This window comes from Tachysurus fulvidraco, chromosome 20 (genome assembly GCF_022655615.1).
Source record: "Tachysurus fulvidraco isolate hzauxx_2018 chromosome 20, HZAU_PFXX_2.0, whole genome shotgun sequence".
NCBI lineage: Eukaryota > Metazoa > Chordata > Actinopteri > Siluriformes > Bagridae > Tachysurus > Tachysurus fulvidraco.
Genome location: NC_062537.1, coordinates 2,311,991 through 2,332,593, shown reverse-complemented (window position 1 = coordinate 2,332,593; position 20,603 = coordinate 2,311,991). Strand labels below are relative to the sequence as shown.

General features: G+C 38.9%; 1 protein-coding gene and 1 long non-coding RNA gene across 3 annotated transcripts in view; one reads left to right on the top strand and one right to left on the bottom strand.

Annotated features, from left to right (window-relative positions):
• Nucleotides 1-43: 43 nt before the first annotated feature.
• On the bottom strand, nt 44-3,075 carry smtlb (somatolactin beta). Of its 2 annotated transcripts, none has more exons than XM_027158721.2 (5): nt 2,603-3,075; nt 1,639-1,823; nt 752-865; nt 468-647; nt 44-360 (listed from the first exon to the last, which is right to left on the bottom strand). In XM_027158721.2, exons 1-5 carry the CDS (start codon nt 2,616-2,618, stop codon nt 163-165), a joined length of 693 nt encoding a protein of 230 aa, XP_027014522.1. In that variant the 5' UTR covers nt 2,619-3,075; the 3' UTR covers nt 44-162. The 2 variants fall into 2 exon arrangements, with proteins under 2 accessions (XP_027014522.1, XP_047661215.1); XM_047805259.1 differs by lacking the exon at nt 2,603-3,075 and adding an exon at nt 2,137-2,359.
• The window catches only part of LOC113650381, a 34,785-nt gene continuing 16,775 nt past the window's right edge, over nt 2,594-20,603 (top strand). Inside the window, exons 1-4 of the long non-coding RNA XR_003442397.2 lie at nt 2,594-2,719; nt 4,552-4,651; nt 16,334-16,417; nt 16,598-16,813. This is a non-coding gene — a long non-coding RNA (uncharacterized LOC113650381). The remainder of the gene's footprint in view (nt 2,720-4,551; nt 4,652-16,333; nt 16,418-16,597; nt 16,814-20,603) is intronic.

Genomic DNA, 20,603 nt, shown 5'->3' with positions numbered 1-20,603 from the left:
GTAATAGCTCAGCAAAACATACAAATAGGCATTCATTCCAAAATAAATTTGCAAAAAAAAATATATATTGTCTTTATTGTGCATGTGTAGGATTTTTTCCAGACTCTTTGTATGTGAAATTCCGTTTCTCAGAAAGCCCACCATAGATTTTTTTTCACATGGCTAGAAAAAGGGGCAGCTTAGGTTATCAGTTTGGCGGCAGCGAAGCAGTTTTAGAAACGTCTCCATCTTGTGAGCGTCCTTCTTGAAGCAGGTCAATGCCGTGTAGTCCCTCAGCACATGCTCCGCCATGGCAGGAGCAACAATGTGGCGTGTCATGCTCTCGTTATTTTCCAGCTCCAGACTTCCTTCATCCAGCATCTGTGCACACAAATTAAACACTTAAAGAATGCAGAATTTTAGCTTCTTTGGTTTCATTTGGTCAAAGGGATTTTTCATGTGACATCCTCCTGGTTTCTTAAACATACCTTACTCATAAGAACAAGCACCCCGTGCTTAAGGTTCATCAGCTTGGTTGACATCCACCTGGTCTTGCTGAGGAGAGAGTTGGGTGCGTTGTCATACCTGTCGAGAGAATCCTGCAGGTCAGCCAGTGGATCGATCCAGAACTGAACCAGAATCAAGACTGAGTGAAGGAGCCATTTGTCCTGCAACAATGAAGAATGAAAAATCCCTTAAATCATTTTCAACCCAGACATCTCCCATAGATGTGCTACTCATTTGGATCTCTTTAGAACATTGTGGAACATACCGAAATTTGCTGAATTTCAAGCTTGGATGTAGGGACGTGGACAAGATTGTATGTGCAAGAGTTGCCTCCGTAGCTTTGATGAGCAGATATCGCTAAAGGGATGAACATCTCCTCCTGTAAATCAGAAAGCTGTTGATACTTGATGCACATTTATCAAAGGCATAATTAAACTGAGCAAAGATCTGGGCAGGTGAGAGTTGAGGGCCTTGCATACAAGTCTGGCTCACTGGCAGTTGTTGGATTTGTAATCCAGAACCCTTGGACTCTGGTCACTGTCATAGATTCTAGCTTTATTTAGGTCTTAGATGAGCAGTGGACACTAGGTTCTCAGCATCAGTAACGATTTTTCAAATCTGACGTACCATAAACCTGAACCTGTCCTGTGCAAGGACCTGGGATACTTCATATTCCATATGAATCTGTGTGTCCTTTCTTTATCCAGTATACTTTAGCTTCTGCAGCTTTTTTTTTTTTTTTGGCCCTAAAGGTCTAAAATACTTTAGTCTCGAAGCTGATCTCTACAACTAACCTTGTTTTACGTCCTGTTGTAATCAGGAGATAAATTACAGGTGGAATCAAGTGGATGAACTTCCACATCATTGGCTTAGGGTAACAACTTTCTGAGCAGAACTCCAAGGAAGGGTTCTCCAAAGGGTTCTTTGAATAGTTCAGGGTTAAAGTTTAGTTTTTGGTACTACTTGTAACTTTCTTCGATATGTGTGGGGTCTGTGCAAGAACCACTACAAGTTTTGATAGAGACAGTAGGGAAGAAATATACGTAGTACTTTTCATAGACATTTTTTTTCAAGTAATCATTACCAGGCTCTGCCCACACGGAGCTCCTTCACATCCTTAATCTTAATTTAAGCCTGCCTGTATTTACTCACAAACAACGCCCTGGCCTCATCCGAGATGCGGTAGATGAGCTCAGCATGCTGGATCGCTCGATCCAGAAGTTTCTCTACAGAAATCGAGCATATCGCTCCTGTAAGATCGTGATCGGAGCACTCCAGAGCCGAGCCCAGTAATCCGTTCACAGAGCATAGCAAGATCCCCATCCAAACCTGCAGAACTGCAGCACAAAATACGATATAGAGAAGTTTGTTACAGGTGTGATCTAAAGTATTACAGGAAAATATTCAATGACAAAGTGGTGGAACGAAGTTACAGTTAGGAACTTGGATTATGACCAAGTCACGATGTTGTTCTCAGGGGCGGTTCTAGGATTTCATCTTTAGGGGGTTTTAGCCCTCAGTGAGAATTTAAAACAAGAAGAGTTCTATATTATATATTATATGACAACTCTGGTAATAAGAATATACCACATGTCCTGCATTTTAACGTCATTTTTATTGTTAATTTATGAAAGTAAAAATTATACTTACAGCTTTAGGGTGGCTGAGATCACAGACAGGGGGCTGAAGCCACCCTAAAAAAGGGCTAGATTCGCCCCTGGTTGTTTTTATCATTTATCTTCTAGAAGTTATAAACTGTCATAACCTTACCAGCTTACCAGCTCTCTTTTTTCTTTTGTTTGCTTTAAAAAAAAAAAAGTGTACATATCTGGAAAACTGGAAAAAAGTGTACATATCTGGAAAACTACTCTGTTCTGCCCTGATTTTTTTTTTCAATGTCAGCAAATCTTCTGAAAGCCCTAACACTGTAGACTCCTTCCTTTAAATGTTATAACCATCACTATAGAAACAATATGCCTTCATTTTCTATTAAACCGCAGTTTTTTTAGTCAGCACCTTTTGACCAATCCCCAAGCCATGTAGATATAAAGCCATAAGATCTCATTTATATGCTTTTGGAGTAGAGACTGAAGGTAGAGTAGAATCGATACTGTACCTTTGTTCTTGTTCATGATTGTAGAATGTCAGAAGAGGTTTGCCTAAATTTGCCGCTGTACCTGTGCTGTCGTGGACCAACACCACCTTTTATACACCGTCTTCTTGATGAATAAATGTAAGTAGTAAGGTGATAGTTTGGGTCACGGATTGTCTGGGTCGATGTTTTTATGTAGATGTTTTCTGACACCGGCAAGTGAATCCTTTAACATTATACCAGCTGCGATTTCTCAATAAATACCAAATAACAGATTTAGCACCGTTAAACAATGATAAAAAATTAAATACTGACTGTTTTCTCAAAGAAGAGTATCATACTGAGCAGATTGTCTTGGATAAGATTAATGATGAGGTTTCATGTACCACACTTTTATACCTATAACTGTGGAAACTCCAATATTGTAAAAATAATCTATAGAGATGCAGGCTATTAATAATTATATTTTATACCTTTAAAAAATAAAAATAAATAATTGTTGTTTTTGTATTTATTTGTCTACAGAGTAATAATAAAAAAAAAATAAAAACTAATAAACAATTAATAAAAAGAACAACAAAAAATAATAGCTTGACTAATCTGGCATTTCATCTGTTTTGGAGTTTTGTTTTTTTTTAATTCTAAATTCTTAAATTCTTAAATTCTAAATAATTGTGTATTTTAATCTCCCTGTGCTTTTTTAATTTCGTCATCTTTTTTCCCCTTTTTTTAAAACACCAATTTCCCCTTGTTTTGTTAAAATTAAATGTATTTATTTCTTCTTCTCCTTCTTCTTCTTCCTCTTCTTCTTTCTCTACATCTGCTTCTTTTTCTTCTTCTTTCTCTACATCTGCTTCTACTTCTTCTCCTTTCTCGTCGTCTTCTTCTTCTCTCAGGTGTCTTACCTACTGATTTGTCCATGCCGGCTGACAATAACCAAGTAATTACTGTTTACTTTTCATTCTTCCGCTCTTTATCACAGGAGTTATTTCTGGATCCTCGCTCCTTCACACTTGAACCCCAGGGAACGAGCTGTGGGTTGTGATTTAGCTGTCAGCAAAATAATAAAGTGATTCTTTTTTACTGTGTGAAATCAGACTAAACCCTGACAGCCTCTTTTAGACTGATTTTAAACCTCAGCTGCTTAACCCTTACATTCTTTACCAGCATCTGAATGACTGAATCTGCTGAAGTTTTACAGTTAAAAATCTTTTTTTTTATAATTGTCAGGGTTTATCAGCTACATACTACACATATATTACATATTCCTGTATGACATTACAGGAATAATCTTAATATTTCTATGTAGTTTTTTATTAGAAACTTCACAGCATGCAAAGAAAAAAAAATATAAATAAATAAATCTTAATATTTAATCTTGATATTTCTTTACGGTTTTTTTTTATTAGAAACTTCGCAGCATGCAAAGAAAAAACTAGATAAATAAAAAAATACAATAAATAAATGTTAATATTTAATTCTGATATTTCTTTATGGTTGTTTATTAGAAACTTCACAGCATGCAAAGAAAATAAACAAACAAATAAATAAATAAAATAAATGTTACTATTTAATCTTAATATTTATTTATAGTTGTTTATTAGAAACTTTACAGCATGCAAAGAAAATAAATAGATAAATAAATAAATAAATAAATAAAATAAATGTTACTATACTATTTAATCTTAATATTTATTTGTAGTTGTTTATTAGAAACTTTACAGCATGCAAAGAAATATATATATATATATATATATATATATATATATATATATATATATATATATATATATATATATATATATATATATTCTCTCTCTCTTCTCTCTCTCTCTCTTTATATATATATATAAGAAGTTTATATATATATATATATATATATAAGAAGTGTGTAAGAAGGTAAGAAGGTGATCTTGTGATGACGCTGATACAGTATCTGTCCTTTGTTTCCTATTCATGATGTGTCTTTACAGGTGACTTTCCACTGGAAGGACGACGACAGGGACGTGGAGGAGACTTAAGAGATTAGGTTTCTCTGTCAGTCTGACCTTTGGGTAATGTTTGTCTTCTGACGTAAGTAAGGATTTAGGCTGAAATACAAAAATCAGCCGAGCCACTATAATGTTTCTTATAACGTTTCGTGTTTCTCATCCATGTGTTGAATGATTCTTCAAGAGATTCCTCTTTGTTCTCTCAGCTTTTTTGTCTTCTATGATACATCGTCTGTAAGACGTCCCTCCAGACTCCTAAATGTGACTGTAAATGAATGTAAATGTGAAATGTGAAAAACTTTAAACTTTAGTTTTTACCAGCTTTCTATTGCACCGGATCTCCTCCAGGGCTTCTAATCTATTGGTGAATGAACTGTACTTTTAATCATCCAGTAACAAGGAGTTTCTACCATTTTCTGTGATTGAATCAAATGTAGATCTTTTAGCTCTCTCTCTCTCTCTCTCTCTCTCTCTCTCTCTCTCTCTCTCTCTCTCTCTCTCTCTCTCTCTTCTCTCTCTCTCTTTTTGTCTTACTCTCTCTCTTTCTTTCTATCTCTCTCTCTTCTTTCTCTCTCACTCTCTTTCTATTTCTCTCTCTCTCTTTCTCTCTCTCTCTTTCTGTACCTGTCTTTCTCTCTATATTGTTTTTTTTACTTTGTGATGTCACGATCAGCGTGACTTTTTTAAGTCTGTAAATAAAGTTTCCTTTAAAAAAATCTAAATCTCTCTCTTTCTATCTTTCTCTCTTACTCCTCTCTCTCTCTTTCTCTCTTCTCTCTCTTTCTATCTCTCTATCTTTCTCCTCTCTCTCTTTCTGTGTTTCTCTCTCTCTCTCTCTCTCTCTCTCTCTCTCTCTCTCTCTCTCTCTCTCTCTCTCTCTCTCTCTCTCTCTCTCTCTCTCCCCCTCCCCAAAGCACTATGACCGTTACAAAGAGCCGACACCATAAACGTTAAATAAATCTTTCCTAACAAGAAGAAAATCACACTAAATCTGTTTATTATTAGTTTTAAGGGTTCTGTTGAATGAGCTGTTGCTATAGAAACAACTTCACATTAGAACAAATGTATGAATATAAACCTATCGTTTATGTTCCGGCAGGATGTCACGTCCGAGCCGCTCCCATCTACCTGAACAAAACCTTTTTTTTTTTTTAAATTGTAGAAAATTAAAATCCTCTAGAAATAAATAATGATTAGTTTTTTAGAAAGTAAGCGTAAACCCAAAACAAGCCACACTGTCCTTAGAGAGGCAATAACTTTTCCTCCTCAGAGACTCACACACACTAGATGGCAGTAAACGTCCACGGTGTTTATTTTATTAGAAAAGATCAGTGACTGTTCAGAGATCATGGAGTTAAATATGCAGTTTTTCTGGTCAAGACCAGAAGCAAAGTCATAAAATAAACAGACGTGTAGACGCGCGACGTGTCAATCATTTCTCTCTCGAGCCGCCTTCAGCGCGTGTATATCAGAATTGCACGTGTTAAAAGATCGAGATTTACAACGTGTCCTGTCGAGGACTTTTTTTTTACGGCCTGGTATTAAGGGCTCAGTTTCACTCCTGCTTTCTGCACCGGGATAATTTCCCCAGCGATGTCTCGTATTCACGCAAAGTCACCCTGTAGTTTAGCTTTATCGCTTTGCTAGCAGCGTCGGTCTGTTTTATATTTATTAAGTCTTAATTTGAATCAAGAATGGCGCATATTGAATAGTGAAAACGAAGCAAAGTGATGTAGCACTTCTGCTGTACTGAAGCTAGATCCGTAACGAAGAGGTAGAACGCGTAGGCCATAATATCATCGGACGATACGCTCCGTGTGGTGTAGACAGAAATGAAGCGCGTCTGAATGTCACGTTGCATTTCAGCATCCTGGAATTTTCTATATTGAAGTCAAATTATTAGTTTTTTCTGATTCTCAGACATAAATAATTCACTTTGCAAAATATTTTCAATGCATATTAAAGGCTTGAAAGATTTCCCCTGGGTCCTAGTAACCCCTGGATAAGCAGAATCCTGGGTTATGCTGTTAAACATTTCACACTGCTGCTACTTTACCCAGGGGTTAACAGCTACAGTAATCCTGGCTTTTCCTAATCTGACGTTTCACACTGCACTTCTTAACCCTGGATGAACCTTATTCTGATTTGCATATTCACGCCGTTCACAACCCTGATCGGATGATTACAGCGTGACCCCTTTAAATAGCGGCTTGACTCGTGTTTTCGCATCAGTGAGAAAAAATGGTGGGTTTTTAAACTTTGTCGTTGATGACCAGGTAAATTTTTCTGTCAGTTCCTTAAACATTTAGATATTTCTGACCGCCGTTGACTTTTCAGACGATAGCTTCCGTCACCGTGTCACTCTAATTGACGCATTTTCCATCAACATTGGATATTTTTTTAGCATTCCCGTCCAGTGTTTACACAACATGTACTGTAGGGTGATGTGCTTATAACACGCTGTTCACGTTCTGTCGCTCAGTATCCAGCCGTAACATCAGAACAGTCCAGCTTAACCCGCTTCGAAAGTACACCAGGGGTAAAAGCGTGGTTTAGAGCAACGATATCCCAGAGTTATGTTCAGTCTGAAAAGCTCTATAGAGCAGAGTAGCAGTGCAAAGCTGCGCGGGTGAAGTGTGTCTGCAGATTGTAAGCGAAAAGCTTTATTCTGTTCGAGTCACTGCATGAAAATAAACACGAATAGCATCAACCCGAACATTTACAAACACACAGCCGACGTCGAAGCTCCAGCCGTCATCGTGACATCTCCGCTCACTTCCTGCGTATAAGCTGACACCGTGTCATGCGCGCCGCTTAAAACGCCTTAACGAAGACTGCTTTTTTCTTTCTTTTTTCTTTCCCGGAACATCTTCTGATGGTGTTTTCGAAAAGGCAAAATGAAAAGAACTCGCGCTTCAGTAGTTCAATAGACAGACGTTACAGAAATCCCACCGATCCCGTATCCTCGTTATTCCGCAGCCGTGTAATGGTTTTAATAAGCCCGGCTTCTGAAAGCCTTTTTATGAAAATCTTTTATTAAATCTCACAACTGGTGTCTCGGTACAAGTTTTTCTGAGAGGCTTTGCTTTTATAAGATGATTATATTTATGTTAATCAGGCCGGCGCCATTATCCGCATCCCATAACGTGATGAAACGTACGAGGAGCCGACGTCTGTAATAATGAATATTTAATGACAGGAGATCAGCTGGTTGTGAACAGCCAGTAATTTGTTAAAAATAACACTCCATGATTTACAAAAAAAAAAGAAAAAAAAAAAAGAAAAAATATATATATTTATAGCACTACAGTTAAGGATTATTAATATTCTCATGATTTATTCACAACTGATTTGAGATAGATACAGAAGACGTTACGCGAATTAACACTAAGGTTGGGGCAAATCTTGTTAACAGTACGTTACAAAACATTACATTTTTTAAAAGGAGTTTTCTGAAAAATAAAAATAAACGTTTCGCATTTACAGAAGGAGTCTCCATTTCCAGTGCTCTGTAACAGTCAGCTTACACGTCGCTGCGAATAATAAATAAAAAAGCTGTTATAACTGCTGTTAACCGTAACGATCCACAGATAAAATCGCTTTATTTACTAAAAACGTGGCATCAACGACAATTTGTTCTCGTGTCCACGAAATAAAGCACTTCAGATTTATTTAGACTCCATACTGAGGATAAGAGAATAAGAATAAAGCTCACCTGTAGGATCAGAAAAATCTATTACTACTAATAATAATCATGTCATTTGATGTGATAATCAGACTAATATCGTTGCGTCTCTCACGCTGTTTTTGTCAGCACATAAATAAAGACTTGGTCTCTGAATATCAAACACTCCAGTGTTTAGATTTGGCTTGAAAAGAGATTTCAGAAGCAAACGGAAAACGGTTCTTTCGCTCCGATTTTAAACGCAATCTCGTTTTATCCGGCAGCTCAAACAAAGAGATAAACTCGACGCCTTCGCGCCTTATTTGTAGACGTGTTTATTTGGATTTAATCAACCTCCGTGTGCGCTGAAATGTAATGGCGTGCTGAAGAACAACAAAGAAGAAAGTTCTCTTAATTAGACTTTATATATATATATATATAAACAACACTTCATTAGAAGGAAAGATGTGGTAGAAGTATCATGTATCATGAATTATTTAAATATTTTCCAGAGCTGAACTTGGGGAAAACTTGGGAAGTGATTTTATGTAAACTTTTAATGAAATAGAGACGAAGCTGAATTTACGGTAAATGCGTTTTGTTTTTTTTTGTAATTGTAATTTTTGCAAAGGTTCGGAAAAAAAGTGCGTCATGACAGTGTTATAAATGCAAATTTGTTTTAGTTTCGTTTACCGGTTTAGTTTGAAGGCATGGAATCGTAAAAGAACTGAAATCCTTCCCGATTCTTAGATGCAGAAACTTTCTAGTCGGTGCTTGCGATTTCACCAATTCAAGTAATTTTACGCCAAAATACCAAAAAAACAAACAAAACACATTGAAATTTTGAAAAAAAAAAAAACAAGGAAGAAAATCAAAAATTTTCTGTCTACGACACTCACAAAAAACACATCAATCGCAGCCGACGCTTGGTTTTGTTCACGGAGAAGGATGTTCCACACCCGTGGAGCAGGATCGTTATGAGATTAGCTAGTAAAAATCGTCATCGCTCCATCGAGCATGATTGTTATTTTCAGCTTGGTTCGGTAAGAATAACACACAGAGCGCTCTGCAGGCTTTGCCTTCCCAATCACAGGAAGCGGTAGCATCTTGGATCAGCTCTCCTAGGCTGGTGTCCCCTCTTTGGTTCAGAGCAGCAATTAAAAGCTCATTAAGTTTGCATTCGAAGTGCATTGATGGTGATGTGATGAGTTGTGATTGAGGACAGAGCAAGAACACAAAAAGCTCTGACGTGGTGGGGAATTCATTAGTAAAGAAATTACACCGGTCCGCTGAAAAAAAAAACACGGTTCCTCTGATATCGTTTCAAATCACTGCTACGTTATAACTCGCTCACGTAATTCACTCGAATCGACGTGACACCTGCCTTCTGCCTTCTGCCTTCTGGATAATACGGGGCAGTGGTGGCTCAACTGGTTAAGGCTCTGGGTTGTCGATCGGAGGATCGGGGTTGAAGGCCCAGCACAGCCAAGCTGCCACTGTTGGGTGCTTGAGCAAGACCCTCAACCGTCCCTGCTCCAGGGGCACTGTATTATAGCTGCCCCTGCACTATGACCTCCTCAGTTGGGGTATGTCTTGGAAAGAATTCCACTGTGCTGTAATGTATATGTGGCGATAATAATAAAGGCTTCTTCTAGGCTTCTGCCTCATACATGAGCTAATCCACGATTGGCTAGAGTTGCTCTGATTGGTAGTCATGACGTGCCTTTCACCGTCTGAGCCACAGGGAGGGCAGTAATTGTTTTTTTCCCATTTTAAAGGCAGTTCGGCAGACGTTACTCCTGATCTCAGAGGTTTCACTCCTGCTTGTGTTTGCTTCAGAGCAGGTCAGTAATAACACAAGCCGTGTGCTAATGAGACAGAACCGAGAGCGATTGTGTTGGATTGTAATAAGCTCAGTGAAGGCCATAGCCCAGGTCTATGTTTTTAGGCCAGACCTCGCTGTGAGACGGTATTTGTATCTCCAGCTGAGGTGTTTATGGAAATGAAAAGTTGCTTGTTCCATTTCAGACTTTATTTGCAATGCAATTTCCCTGATTAAGTGTTTTTCATTTCCTGACACCTTTTCTGCCAAACCACTTATCGCCTGTGAGACACATTGGGCAAATTTGGAAGTGGATGCTCGTGGGTAAGTTTCCTCGAACTTTCCTCGAAACCACGGTGCTGTTAAATTCTTCACTTGGTTAGAAGACAATGATTCATTTTCACTAGCAGTATCATCCAAACCAAACCAGTGCACTTCTTCTAACAGACTACATTCATGAATTAATATTCTATGTGTGTGTGTGTGTGTGTGTGTGTGTGTGTTCTAACTTTTTGGGATTTTCTCTGCTCACACTATTTATACTACACTATTCATGGAATGGAGTAAAACAATAATAAAGGGAACATAACTGAACAAAAAATGATGTTCTGATACAAACACATCTCCAGGCTTATTATCATTATTGATATTCTGAGGTATCAGTTCGGTCGTCTGCTCTGCAGCCAAGACGCTTAATTAAAGGGAAGTGAAGACGTCGGCACTTGCAGGTCCATTAAAGTGATTAATTATCCAGGCTTACTTTGTCTTTCCTTCTTCTGCTGACAAGGAGATGCATTTTTTTCTGAACTCAAAAATTCAATTCAGCCTGATACTGCCTTAATAATATATATATATATATATATATAGATATATATGAGAGATGATAGAGAGAAAGAAAGAGAGAGGAGAGAGAGAGACAAAAGGAGGGGAGAGGAAAGAAGAGAAGAAGAAGAGGAGGCAAAGGGAGAGCGGCAAGGGAGAGTAGAGTGAGAGAGAGAGAGAGAGAAGAGAGAGAAGAGAGAGAGAGAGAGAGAAGGGAGGGTGAAGAAGAAAGAAAGAAAGTGAAGAAGAGATAAAGATAGAGAAGATAGAAGAGATGAAATTAAAAATTATTATTTCTAATAAAATAAATTTAGAGAGATAGAGAGAGATATGAGGAGAGATATAGATGTAACATTTATTTTATTAAAAAATAAATAAATGAATGAATTAAAAAAAATTATATATATATTAATTAATTCATTTATTTATTTTTTAATAATATATAATTTAATATACAAACAATTGACTTTGAATCTGAAATTAAAATAATTTTCGCCTGGTGTAAATATTTGTAAATAAACACATCCACATGCTAACTCCACCCCTGGATCCCACCTCAGACTGTCGGAATTCTTTCCCTCATTTGGCTCATTAAGATCCTGCTAATTAGCTGCTGAATTAAATCATGAAGTGTGAAGCATCCAAGCTTTCCAGGACTGGAGAGAATCCAGCTCTTTTGTAATTTTATGTAGGAAACACCAGGCGACTGAGTCGGGAAGGAACCTCGACCTCGAGAGTACAGCATGGCACGGCACATTGTATATGAGGATTAGATAGAAGATCTCCCCTGCTAAGTAGAGCCTGTTAAAGCCAACACAATCCTTTAAAGGTCACTGTGCATTTATTTTTGGGAAAAACTCACTCCATAGACTTTTTTTTTTTTGAGTATTGAGAAACAGAGCGAAGCCTCAAAAAAAACACAACCTTTTATTTCTGGGTCTTTCTAAAAGGCCTCCAGAAAAGCTATTTCTTATGCAAATGTAGGCTGTTGCTTCAGGTGCTGTATCGCGTCGAATGCGTCATTAGATTTTCATTTCCATAAATCATCATAAAGTTTGGAACAAAGTGTTTTTTTGCTGTGTTTTTCTCGGCTGTCCTACTTATTCTTCCTGTCTGCGTGACGACTGGAGCGCTCTGTGATCGCGGAACGGCCTGAGAGTTTTCATCAATCGTGTGATAAATAATAATGATCATTCATAAAACATTAGATCACGGATATTACAGTACGATTAAAACTGTACAATCTGAAATCAAAGAAATTCAGCTAGTCCTATGACGTTAATCTTGTCGAAGGCTATAGCGTCTCAGATCGAGCGGTTATTGTTATGCTGGAATTGACGCTACGTTCACTACGTTACCCATCAGCCCCAGCAAGTCACATGTCACTGATAAGAACTGACCTGTTTCATCGGTACAAGTATCTTTGTCAGGCTTTTGTTCTCACGTGTGTGTGTTTATGTGTGTGAGGGTTTGTTGTTCCTGTGTTTTCTCATTGTGTGTGTGTATTTGTGTGAAAGTTTCCGAGTTACAGATCTCCTCTGATCACGATCCCAACACACACACCTTCTCTGTTCGCTACAGTATATCCGCACTGTGTTTATATGCTTTACCCGTGCTAAGAACTCAGTTTCTCCTGAAACCTTTTGTCTGACACGTCATCTTAACCGTCCTGTATATTTCATTGTTCCTGAAGGTTGTGTTTAAATCCCAGGACTGACTGAGTGTCAGAGAGTCAGAGAGTCAATCTCAAGCCCTTCAGCAAAACTCTTGACTCTGATCTGCGTAGCCCGAGGCTTGTTGGATCGTATTTCTCCTGTAAACACTTCAGATAAAAGAAACTACACTAATAAATAATTACATTACATCAGTCACCAATATATAAAAAAAAATATTTTTGAGCATGAGTTAAGGCTTAATATCTCCCTCATGACCATGTAAATAATTTATTCATGACGGCCGTAAAAAACGCTTTGGGCATCTTTTAATAGCAGATAATAAATAAATAAGTAAAAAAATAAAAAAATAAATAATACACTTGGCATGGTGGCTTAGTGGTTAGCACGTTCGCCTCACACCTCCAGGGTTGGGGCTTCGATTCCAGCCTCCGCCTTGTGTGTGTGGAGTTTGCATGTTCTCCCCGTGCCTCGGGGGTTTCCTCCGGGTACTCCGGTTTCCTCCCCCAGTCCAAAGACATGCATGGTAGGTTGATTGGCATCTCTGGAAAATTGTCCGTAGTGTGTGTGTGTGTGAGTGAATGAGAGTGTGTGTGTGTGCCCTGTGATGGGTTGTCACTCCGTCCAGGGTGTATCCTGCCTCGATGCCTGATGACGCCTGAGATAGGCACAGGCTCCCCGTGACCCGAGAAGTTCAGATAAGCGGTAGAGAATGAATGAATGGAATAATAATAATAATAATAATAATAATAATAATAACAAAAAAAACATTTTTAAACCAAAAATTTTTTTTTTACTTACACGAATATTGACTTCAGTGTGTTTTATCCCTTGCATAACTTGCATAAAGTCAGTCCCTTTGTGATTTGGGCGATTTTACGATTGCAGAAATTGATGCCTTGACATTCGGATATTCGTGTCGTGTGACATCATCGCCATGCGCGTTCGTCCTCTCAGAGTCTCGTGCGTAGGATATGTGAAAAGCACTTACTTATTAATCAGACGAATTGACATCGATGAGAGAGACTTTAAGTAAATTACGCTACGTGGACGTACGTGTTTATAATATACAAACCGAACAAGCTGCGCTGGAACCAGAATACGAAACAAAAACGTCATGCTCAAACCCTTCTTTCTTCTTTTACCCCTGGGTTTGATTCCCTTTTGCATACAGAATGATTTATTACTGTCTCCTTGATGCTTTTTTTCCCTCTTAACCAGCAGCTACATTTTTAAGCAGCAGGAACTCTTGACACATGCTGATTATCGTGGAGGAAAGTGCCAAGTCTTTTGGCCCTTTTGCATAATAGAGTGTGTATCGACGTTTCGCACCAGGAATGCCAAGCGCATGTGGAAAATATTTAGGAGGAATATTGTCATGCATCACTTTCTCTGCGGTGTGAAGCTGAGCGAGTGGAGGTGAGCTGACATTTAGATTGTAGTTGTAGGATTTCTCTATTTGACACGGGTCAGCGGCTGAAAACGAGGATTTCTTTTGAAATCACAGACTCACGTGTCAGCTGTAGCCTCAGATTTCTGGCCTGTTGTGTGTTATGTACGTTCTGGAGATGCTTTTCTGTACATCATGGCTGTAAAGAGTGCTTATGGGTTACTGTAGTATGACTGCAAGCGCACAGCGACGTCTGGCTGTTCTACTAAAGAGCTTTATATATATATATATATATATATATATATATATATATATATATATATATATATACAGTACAGACCAAAAGTTTGGACACCCCTTCTCATTCAAAGTGTTTTCTTTATTTTCATGACTATGAAAATTGTAGATTCATCAAAACTATGAATTAACACGTGTGGAATTATATACGTACATAACAAAAAAGTGTGAAACAACTGAAAATATGTCATATTCTAGGTTCTTCAACTGCTTTGCACACTCTTGGTATTCTCTTGATGAGCTTCAAGAGGTCGTCACCTGAAATGGTCTTCCGACAGTCTTGAAGGAGTTCCCAGAGATGCTTAGCACTTGTTGGCCCTTTTGCCTTCACTCTGAGGTCCAGCTCACCCCAAACCATCTCGATCGGGTTCAGGTCCGGTGACTGTGGAGGCCAGGTCATCTGGTGCAGCACCACATCACTCTCCTTCATGGTCACATAGCCCTTACACAGCCTGGAGGTGTGTGTGGGGTCACTGTCCTGTTGAAAAGGTGGTGTGTCCAAACTTTTGGTCTGTACAGTATATTATTTTTATAAAAATATATTATTATTATTATTATTATTTTTTTTTTTGAAAGAAACATGTTTAGTCAATAAAGTCCGAGGAACGTAGCGAGCCGTCGCTTCTCACACCGCTGTGATAATCCCCCCGGATCAAACCCGAGCTGCAGAGGTTTTAATCGATTTTCTCAAAGTGTGCAGTTTAGAGGTGCGGTCCCTACAGATGGTATGGATTTGTCGGAAATTTTGCGAGGTTTGAGGAAATTCGCTGAGGTTTGTGTTTGTGTTCTTTTATACCAGGGCATTTTTTTGTTGTTAAAGGAGTGAAATGTATTTGTATTTATTTATAGTTATAGAGTGAATACATGATATTTATAATCTGTGTTTTTTATCCTAAATTCCTGTTTTCTTGCCAAAATTCCTGGATTTTAAAATTGTTTCCAAATTTCATGTACACTTAATCAATCCCTGTTCATTCTCATGTAATAGTCTTATAGTCTCTCTCTCTCTAGAGAGAGAGAGAGAGAGAGTAAGAATAAGAGCAGGAGAAGAAGGGGAGAGAGATGAGAGCAAGATATAGAGAGAGGGGATGAAAGAGAGAGAGAGAGAGAGAGAGAAGAGCAAGAGAGCTGGCGAATAGAGAGGGAGATCGCGAGAGTTCTAATATATATATGTCTATATATATCTGTATCTATCTATTTCTCCTCGCTAATAATATACATCTATTTATAATATATCTATATGTATATATATATTTATAATATATTAAAAAAAATATATAGCATATGTCTATATATAAAATATCAGAACAACTATTTTCTGTCTCTCTCTTTCCTCTCTCTCTTCTGTCTCTCTGTCTTCTCTCTCTCTCTCTGTCTGTCTCTCTCCTCTCTCTGTCTCTCTCTCTGTCTCTCTCTCTCTCTCTGTCTCTCTCCTCTCTGTCTTCTCTCTCTCTCTCTCTCTCTCTCTCTCTCTCTCTCTCTCTCTCTCTCTCTCTCTCTCTCTCTCTCTCTCTCTCTCTCTCAGAGCTTTTTTCTCTTGTGCAGTTTTTCTCAGTCTTACACACTCCAGTGGGTGGCAGTAAAAGTCTGAGCCAGGCGCTCCTCACGTGCATCCAATTAATAGCAGATTAATAATAGACTCCAGAGGAATAGACTTCATCAACATCAGCAGCCTTTAATAATAATAACTTGTGAGCAAGTCTCATGTTTTAAAGTTTAAGTTTATGAAAAAATCATAGCACTAAAATTGTATTTAATTAAAAATGGTGATTATATTGAAGGTGTGCTCTTCTGAAAAACATCATAAATGAACAATTATATAAAACGTTGTATTTAATCAAAAATATTCTTGTGCATTTTGTTCCCTGTGTGTTTGAGAAGACGATAATAAAGACGCACAGTGACGTATCTCATATCTTTAGATCACTGGCTTTAGGTTATATTCCTGATTTTCCCCAAGCGATGTCTTCTGGGTCTGAAAAATGACGTCAGCTTGTTACGAGTGACATCATCACGCCTCAAAATATAGTCATTAAAACTCATCAGGAATTATATTTCTTCCTATTTTACTCTTTTTTTTTTTTTTACTGTTACAGGTGATCGGAAGTTTCCGGTTCGACCTGACGAAAGACAGGAAGTTGCGTCGTCCACGTTTCCTGTTGCTCATGAGAAGTTATTTTGTAAGTACGAATCTGAGCAACGAGGTTCCTTTTTTATTAATTACAAAATAGAGATTGAAAGAAGCCGTGCTCGTCGTATGATTAAACACTTTTAGTCTACAGCACATGTGTATTAAAGCAAAGACAGATAACCATGCTGTGTGTGTGTGTGTGTGTGTGTGTGTTCTGTTCTAATTCCAGCATAACCCCTATCTAATGTGTCGCAATGAATCTTCGAACCTGTTCCAGTTCTGTGAAAGAGCTAACACATAGAGAACATCTAGAAAGACATCCTGCACGCACCTGACGCGCTTTACGGCTATTCGTCAAGTTAATAGTCTGTGTTTGTGTGTGTGCACGGAAACGACAGCGAGTAACGCCACCGCATCATTAGCCGCCATAATATTAGCCCACACGGTGAGAATGTTGACGCAGACTTGATTACAATGCGTACACGGTGTCTGTGTGAGGTAAGATACAGGTTTAGAAGGATCAGGACCAGAGAGCAGGATTCACCGGTCGCGCCATGTGGTCCAAGCACTGACAGATACTGAGCTCTTACAGATATTTCCTCTTAAACTGTGCACAGTACACTATAACTAGTATGTTATTGTTGAGTATTTTCCATCCCCTTGCTCAAAAGATTCCTTTCATAGCACCTCGCTGTTGAATTTCGCTTCCTGTTAGTTCCTCAGGAGCTCTTGGTTGCTTAATTCCACTCAACTACAAACTGTTGTAGAAGTGACGTTATTGACATTGACTTTATTTCCTGTCCAGCGTTACCCAAGTGAGGATGAGGTTCTCTTCTGAGTCTGGTTCCTCTCAAGGTTTCTTCCTCATATCATCTCAGGGTTTTTTTTTTCCTCACCACCGTCACCTCAGGCTTGAACATTAGGGATACATCCTAGAGATAAATAGCAACTTAATCTTAAACTTTAATATGTAAATTGTTAGGGGGCACGGTGGCTTAGTGGTTAGCATGTTCGCCTTACACCTCCAGGGTTGGGGTTCGATTCCCACCTCTGCCTTGTGTGTGTGGAGTTTGCATGTTCTCCCCGTGCCTCGGGGGTTTCCTCCGGGTACTCCGGTTTCCTCCCCCGGTCCAAAGACATGCATGGTAGGTTGATTGGCATCTCGTGTGAGTGTGTGTGAATGAGAGTGTGTGTGCCATGTGATGGGTTGGCACTCCGTCCAGGGTGTATCCTGCCTCGATGCCCGATGACGCCTGAGATAGGCACAGGCTCCCCGTGACCCGAGAAGTTCGGATAAGCGGTAGAAAATGAATGAATGAATGAATGCAAATTTGTTTAAAATCGCGACACAATTAAATTGAATCGAATCCGATTGGTCAGAAGGCATCGACTGAAGTTCTATAACAGCAACTCTTAAAGTAGTTCCTCATTCACCGCAAGAACATGATTTCCTAAGCTGTTTAAGCGACATAACAAAATGTACCACGTGTAATTTCATTAATTGGTCACACCAATAAGTAACGAATTTATTACGTACTTGCTTCATTAATATCATCATTAATTTTAGTTATAAAGCAGATTCCCAGAGTGGTTTTAGACCGGAGTGTTGTGTTATTTTTTTTTTTTGGTGTTCTGTTGAAGCCCTTGCTCTCACTCGTTGTGAGAGGAAGCCAAAGGCCAAGCAGCCCTCTGGGACGAACAAGACCAGGCTGCTTCCTCCTACACTCGTCAGAATCCTGCAGCAGGAAGAGACAAGTCAAGCGCTGTGATCTACACCACTGCACTGCTCCATATTCCTCCTGCAGGCCTCGACTAAAAAATAAAAAATAAAATAAATAAATAAAAAATTACCTCAGTGAGCCAGAGAAATATAAACCCACTGAAGCACCGGACTTGACAAAATCTTTAAATTCTACACAAATCAAGCAAGAAAGCTAATTATAGAGGATGTGAGAGAATGAGCTGAGGTGAATCGAAGAAGTTTCTGGCTCTTACGGTGAAAAAAAACAAAAAAACAGTGATCCAGAGCCAACAGCGTTTCTTTAAGACTCGCTAAGATCCTAGCTCAGGCACATTGGCAGTAATAACCTGCTGCTAAAAGATTTCCAACGTGCTAACGCTCCATCTAACAGTGTTAATATGTTCAAGATCTTGTTGACATTTATACCAGCGGAGCTTGCCAGGATAAGGTAGCGTAGCGCGAACCTGCGCTCTAGCGTTTACTAGCTGTTAAAAATTTAACCAGAGCATGAGGAAGGTTTTCTATATAAAACATCCGATTTTTTTAGTTCCTGATGGTAAATAAATCCACGTTTCTCTAAAGACTCTAATTCCATAAAATACTTTGGTTGCGAATACTTGTGAAAGCTAAGTGTTAGCTAGCATGCTAATAATTCTGACCGTGCAAACTAGCTGAATGCTAATAGTATCATAAAAGTATGTAGCAGTTAAATAACGAAGTCAGTGTGCTTTGTTTCCTCCCCCCTTTGCTTTTACCTCCTGAGGATACAGGGATGTACAAGTTCTAACTGCTGAAATGGAAACACTTCACGTTTTGTCATTAAGATTAAAAGGAACATCAAGCAGTAATCAAAGACCTGCCTTATCACAGCATGTAATGGAAATGCAAAGCAAGGCCGGGTTTATTTCCCATATCGCGAGGAAGACCGGATGAGCGATGAGTGCCTGAGACACTGTGCTACTTCACACCTAATAGTTGTTCGGACGGACGAAAGAAACGAGTGTGCTTTGGCTTAATCCCAGCACTAAGCTAATTGCTTCATACTTCAAGGAGTAGCTGTTGGTCATGAGATAATAAACTACTGAAGGAACTGTTATGGTATGAATAACAGACTTTTAGTACCTGGTTGCAGCCGGTGTCACGAAGAAGAAAGTTCAAAATGAAGAGCAATTACTTCTTCTTGATTGGTTGTTGAGAAAGATAGGGATCAGTGATTGGATGATAACAACGATAGTCAGTGATGGTTAGAACCTTGGTGGTTAGTGATTGGTTGTTGAGAACGGTGGTGATCAGTGATGGCGATTAGTGATTGGTTAGAATTATGGTGATGCTTAGAGCGACGGTGATTAGTGATTGGTTGTTGAGAATGGTGGCGATCAGTGATGGCGATTAGTGATTGGTTAGGATTATGGTGATCGGTGATGATTAGAATGACTTTGATTAGTGATTGGTCGTTGAGAACGGTGGTGATCAGTGATGGCAATTAGTGATTGGTTAGAATTATGGCGATCGGTGATGGTTAGAGCGACGGTGATTAGTGATTGGTCATTGAGAACGGTGGTGATCAGTGATGTTAATTAGTGATTGGTTAGAATTATGGCAATCAGTGATGGTTAGAGCGACGGTTATTAGTATTTGGTTGTTGAGAATGGTGGTGATCAGTGATGGCGATTAGTGATTGTTTAGGATTATGGTGACCGGTGATGGTTAGAACGACGGTGATTAGTGATTGGTCGTTGAGAACGGTGATGATCAGTGATGGCGATTAGTGATTGGTTATAAAGATGGCGAATAGTGATTGGTTAGAACGCTGGGGATCAGTGATCTGTTGAGCAAGATAGTGATCAATGATCGGATTTTGAGAACAGTAATGATCACTGATTGGTTGTCGAGAAAAACGGTGATCAGTGATTGGTTGTTGGGATTGGTGATGATGATGATCAGTGTTTACAGGAGTTGTGATATCTGCTCAAAAAAATCGGTAGGCGTTTTTATTTAGTTTCTAAAATGGTCTGAAATGTTGCCATAGTGATAAAGTCACTGACATTAAGACATAAAACAAAACAATACCGCTTTGATTTGCTAAAAGTTGATCCTTGTTAAAGCCAAGCAGGTTCCTGATGTGGCATTTAAGTGTGGACTTCACTGTAGGCAGCTCCGTTACTGCAATCACTACACACACCACAGGCCACTAAAACAATGTGCATGTTTTGTTCTGTTGTGCTGTCAGTTAACCACTAATTGGGCTTTATAGTTCCCAAGTGCATCACATCGCCGCTATTAGCACTCAAAGGTCACGGCGATCGTCCTGACTGCCTGCTGGAGACTGCCTTAATCAGGTGTCGAAAATGTGCCCTGTAGATCTTCACCTCCCTCAGCCACTTGTTGGAAGCGCTTGGAAAGCAAAACTGGATTCGAGGTCATTGGTTAATTAGAGGTTCACACTAACCCAAAGGATAAAACAGCAGAAAGCACGACAATAATTACAGGAAAA

Excerpts from the sequence above, each read along its gene's own strand:
- smtlb (XM_027158721.2), bottom strand. Across the intron at positions 866-1,638 it reads ATGAGGCCAGGGCGTTGTTT|GAGGAGATGTTCATCCCTTT; the intron begins GTGAGTAAATAC and ends TCTGATTTACAG. Across the intron at positions 361-467 it reads TGCTTGTTCTTATGAGTAAG|ATGCTGGATGAAGGAAGTCT; the intron begins GTATGTTTAAGA and ends TTGTGTGCACAG.